The sequence below is a fragment of the Phaseolus vulgaris genome, chromosome 2 (assembly GCF_051622355.1).
Source record: "Phaseolus vulgaris cultivar YP4 chromosome 2, ASM5162235v1, whole genome shotgun sequence".
Taxonomy (NCBI): Eukaryota; Viridiplantae; Streptophyta; class Magnoliopsida; order Fabales; family Fabaceae; genus Phaseolus; species Phaseolus vulgaris.
This window is the reverse complement of record NC_143499.1, coordinates 29566851-29571866: the sequence shown is the minus strand read 5'-3', so window position 1 is coordinate 29571866 and position 5016 is coordinate 29566851. Positions and strand designations below refer to the sequence as shown.

Here is a 5016-nt window from a genome sequence, read left to right as displayed (position 1 = left end):
TGAAATACAAAGGAGACACGTTTCATTTGATGGAGTATTTACGAATGGTGAAAATGTGTGAATGGCACTGCAGAGCAAAACAGTTACCCTAACTCTGCTGCTGTTGTTCATCATTTCTACATTACATTGTTGCTTGAGGAAACAGTCGTTCTCATTGTTAATCCAAAGTCAAAAGCAATGATTTGCATCTTCAGCAATGCTCCCTACAAGTTCATGCTAAATTACAAGCCCCCACTACGTTCGACTTTGGATTTAACCACTTACACTGCTATAAATATCACTCCATCCTACAACAAATCTCACTAACGAAGAAGGGTCACTCCATGATCAGTTGCATGTGGCGACTCATGTCCTTTAGGTAACTTGAGCAAGTATAATCTTCTAGGTCACATGCCTCTAACAATTGAGATTTTGGTGCCATTGAATTTTGCTTAAGGTCTATAATTGACTCTTCCCCGTTTAGCATCTGCACAACCTATAGTCAACAAAGATACAAGTTAGTTTCAAAGCATACAAAGGCTTAGAACAGTGTTTTCATCAAACTAAGCTGAAAAAGAAAATATGTTCATCTTCTATCTTCTAATCTAACCTTATTCATGAATGGCCGTTTGGAGGATGCATGGTGGACACACATGGAAGCTGTCACCATGACTCGCAGCATTTCTTGATGATCATATTCCTCTCCTAATCTGGGGTCTGCAATGTCTTTTACATTGTTTGTGTCCAGCAGTGGCTTGGCCTGACAACAGTAAATCATTTGTAAACATAAGCAGAATTTTGCAAGCAAAGATTATATAAACATCTTCAACTCTCCCTTGCCAAATCCTCAAGTGTTTCAAGGACTCACTCATCCATGTTCTCTCAGAAGGGAAATTCACTTTGGATCTTCCATGAGACTCTAGGGTTATGAAGACTTACCCAGGTGACAAGACTTTGCCTGCTATCTGAATCAACAGCACGACGGCCTGTTATGAGCTCCAACAGCAAAACTCCAAATGCAAATACATCAGTTCTCTCGTCCACAATTCCATGCATAAAATACTCCGGAGCTAAATAGCTGCAACCAACCATTTCATGCATGTAGTGTTTTAAAACTAGGAAAATGGTTACAATAGGAAATGTGAGTGAATGAAGCTACAACACTAACCCAAATGTGCCTTCTATTGGGAAGACAACATGGTTGGCCCACTTATTTGGAAGCCACTTGGCCAGTCCAAAATCTGAAATCTGGAGTTTATTACAGAGCGAGTTATTTTCTTTGCATAGAAAGACACATAGAATATAATTAGAAAAAATCAGTTTATATTATAAGCTGCTGCCATAGTACCTCAGCTTCATAATTTTCGTTTAGTAATATGTTGGAGGCCTTGATGTCCCTATGAATGATTCGCCTTGGGCACTCTTTATGGAGATAATGCAATCCATCAGCCACTCCAATAGCTATCTTGAATCGTTTTCCCCAGTCCAGGCCTTCAGAATCTGACAGGTTGAACACCTCGTTGTTAGCCATGAAAAATAGAATAAGCACAATAAGAGGAGGATAACATGAAAAATGAAGTAAGAAATGGATGCAAGACCGCACCAAAAAGCAAAGAACTAAGACTTCCATGCGGAGCTAATTGTAGGACAAAGAAGAGGCCTCCATCAACACCAAACCCAACAAGGTGTGTTGCATTTGTGTGGTTTATGTGTGCAATAATCCCAAGCTCTGTCAAAAAATCACCAGCTCTATCTGCAGCATCCTTTTCATTCTTCATTAGCCTCTTTACAGCTATAACTTGACCATCAGGTAAGTTTCCTTTGTACACTTCAGCATGACCACCTTTCCCAACCAAGTTCTCTATAAAATCATAGATAACAATATTAAAACAAATGAAAAGTCAAAATATTTGGTTAATTGTTATTGATCATGTTAGTATTAAATGTATAGTTTCTGAATTCAGACACATGAAGACTCTCACAAAAGGAAAATTTCAAAGGGTCACAACATCCCGTGGAATTTAAGACTGTGACCCAGAGGCATATTTTGGAAACTATCAGCTATTAAGTTGAATAGTGTTAGACTTGGTAAAATACATAGTGACATGTCAAGTTGAAATTAACTCTAATGTGGAAACGTTATTTGACTGGCTTCTTATCGAACTACTTGACAACGGCTTTTCCATTAAACTTATTTCATCATTGACTAATAGTTGAGATTAAAGGCAATAAATTCAATATTTATGTTTTTTTTCTATTTAGTCTTGGCAGAATGCTGCTATCACAACTGTTTTGAAGCATCTCCATTTTGCATTATAAAAGTAGAATGACCATTAAAAACTCCTAACTTTCCGCAAATTAATTATAAATTGTCTCAAGTGGGTCATTCTTTTTAAGAAGTGATTTGGGATATCCCTAATAAAATCTTATCAGATTGAATGAATATTTATATCTAGGATGGAAAGAAACAAACAGACAAAATGCATCATAAGGCCTGATTACCATAACTACAAACTGAATAACTAACACTAGTTCTTGCAATGTCCCTACTACAAAAACATGACATGTACCGACACCAATTGACATCATTATAAACATCATTAAGGTGTGAACTAAGCTGAAGCCGTACCCTTGACAAATTTACACTGACAAATTTAATAGCTTGGCTCATGCATGTGCTATCGATGAAACCGAGAGAAGTAACTTTCTTGCAAACTATGGTCATACGATATGTCAGTTTTCAAAGGACACACTGCCCAATCCCATAGGTTAATGGGTGGGACACTGTTCAATGTGGTTGACAAGTGACAGCTGAAAGCACCAGCAAACGCACGCCTGTGTATTTTCATGGAAATTTGCCTTTAAAGGGACTGTCTTTTAGGCAAAGTACACAACTCATACCCAGGCATATGATTATGTACTAGTGTAATACTTCTTTGTACGCTAATATTTTGAGTATTAAACTAATAATGCACTCAATAGAACAAAATAAATCTTATTCATATTTTCGTGATGTCAGACTTTAGTATCCAGCGTACACTTGCAATCTGCACTAAAGGGCCAAGAATATTAATGTGAGGCCCCATAAATAAATGTCCTTTTCTGTGGACATGCAGAAACAAGAACCCTATGTTTGGTCAAAAAGGTCGTCTACTCTACGGTTTCCAAGGGAAAGTTAGGCACTAAATGGCACCAAGTTAACACCTCTAAGTCATCATCAACCATCAACCATAATACCATGCAACAATCAACCATGTTGTAAATTATAAGAATTCTAAACCAGCTTCACCCACAAAAGATCTCCAAAACAACCATTTTTCTTATTTCTCTTTTCAACAATGAACCTCTAACACATACCAATTATTTTGTAACATCTCACGATCAGGTAGAAGAATGCAGAGTCTCGCATTATTAAATTGGGGGTTCATATTCCTATTCATTTGACAAAGTTGGTAAATGTAAATTCCTCTTTACATTTCATCACAAAAAAGAAACTATTTTGAGCCATTCAATAAAAGTTATAGCGAAAAGATACATTATCTAATGGCACGAGAGTCTATGCTTGTAATAAAAATGAAATTTTGCAAAAAACTTAATTATAAAAGACACACCAAAATAGAAATAAATCACATTCACCCATGCCTCTTTTCTTCTGCTAATGGTGACTGATTAAAAATACCAAACAGCGAAAGTGGAAGATTCATCCCTCCAAATAACTGATCTTTCCAATGAGAATTTTTCATACTCACAAACTTCAAAAACTTATTCATAGTATAAAAAAAAGACTGAAACTTTCACCAAATTATGAAAAAAAAAGAGGATTTCGTTCATACCAGAACTAAAATTGTTAGTAGCAGTTGCTAACTCTTCATAATCAAAGTTTCTCCAAGAGGGTTTCGCGGGAATAGCGCCAATATCAATACCCTCTTCGGCACTTCGAATACGAGCAAGTTTTTTGGTCAAACCCTTCCGAGAGATATCATGGCTCACCGAAAGCAGAGGAATGGACGTTAATTTTCGCACAGACTTGAACTTGAAAACGTCGACCATAGACTTCCATGGCAGCGTGTAACCCTCTTTTCCGCTATCCAACGATGACTCCGTCTCAGACTCTGTCTCCGAAACAGGGGTTTCCAGAATCGCCCTCGGTGATCCCTCGCCGTCGCTCATAAACTCTTTCGCATGATTACGTGAGAATGCCATTTCTGAGTTCTTCTGTTCTATTTATCTGCTCTTCTCGAACTCTGCAGAAACAGAGGAAACAGAAAAAAAAAACGGTCTTTAAAGCTTTAATTTTTTTTAATGTAAACAGATATAAATGAAAATTCGATCCACGTGAATTAAAAATAATAATTAAAATCCAACATGGTTTTCTTCTCTCCTCAAATGATTTGTTTTTCTAAATTCCCGGTTGAATGTTCTGTTTTGTGTGTTGTGCACCTTAAACAGGGGTGGTTATTTTAACAGAAAAGGACAAGGAAAAGGAAATAAAAGCTTACCTTATTTCGACATAGTTCAGGGCCACGGGAGTGTTTATTCGAAATTGAAAAGCCCGTGCCCGCACCTGTAAGTTAGAAGGACTAATTCGTTGGTGGTGAAAATCCTCCTTTACATTGGTGAGGGCAAGAGAAAAACAGAGGAATGCAGAGAGCAGAGAAGGGTGGATGCAGAATAGAAGCAGGGGAAATGACAGAGAAAGAGGGTTTCAAAATTGGTATGTGTTTGAGCGATGCTTAATATTGGGAGGAGAGGAGCATGCAACATCCAGGGTTGGAATGTTTCCTATATTTATACATCCTACTCTTTTCAATTCTATTTTTCTTCATTTTTTTATTTTCAACCTTTTCATTTGCTTGAGTTTAGTCTCTTATTTTTAACTTGTTATTGGATCGGTTGGTAATGTTGTCATCAATGGTCTTTATTTTCATTTCATTTACTATTAATAAATTATTTTATCTATCAATTATTTGTTTTTATTATAAATAACAGTGATTGAAAAGCGTCATACATTTTTTCAATTTCTGAAAGAACCATGCA

The 5016-nt window shown here is 36.7% G+C and overlaps 1 protein-coding gene across 1 annotated transcript; it reads right to left on the bottom strand.

The window, feature by feature from the left end:
- LOC137811311 (Protein kinase superfamily protein) lies at nt 1-4786 on the bottom strand. Its single transcript, XM_068612999.1, has 8 exons — nt 4479-4786; nt 3813-4223; nt 1583-1840; nt 1328-1479; nt 1148-1227; nt 919-1057; nt 590-739; nt 1-475 (listed from the first exon to the last, which is right to left on the bottom strand). Exons 2-8 carry the CDS (start codon nt 4180-4182, stop codon nt 317-319), a joined length of 1308 nt encoding a protein of 435 aa, XP_068469100.1. The 5' UTR covers nt 4183-4223; nt 4479-4786; the 3' UTR covers nt 1-316.
- Nucleotides 4787-5016: the final 230 nt, after the last annotated feature.

Coding starts and splice junctions, on each gene's coding strand:
- LOC137811311 (XM_068612999.1), bottom strand. CDS start 4,182: ATGGCATTCTCACGTAATCATGCGAAAGAGTTTATGAGCGACGGCGAG. Junction 1,480..1,582: donor TCTTAGTTCTTTGCTTTTTG/GTGCGGTCTTGC, acceptor TCAACCTGTCAG/ATTCTGAAGGCCTGGACTGG. Junction 740..918: donor GGCAAAGTCTTGTCACCTGG/GTAAGTCTTCAT, acceptor TACTGTTGTCAG/GCCAAGCCACTGCTGGACAC.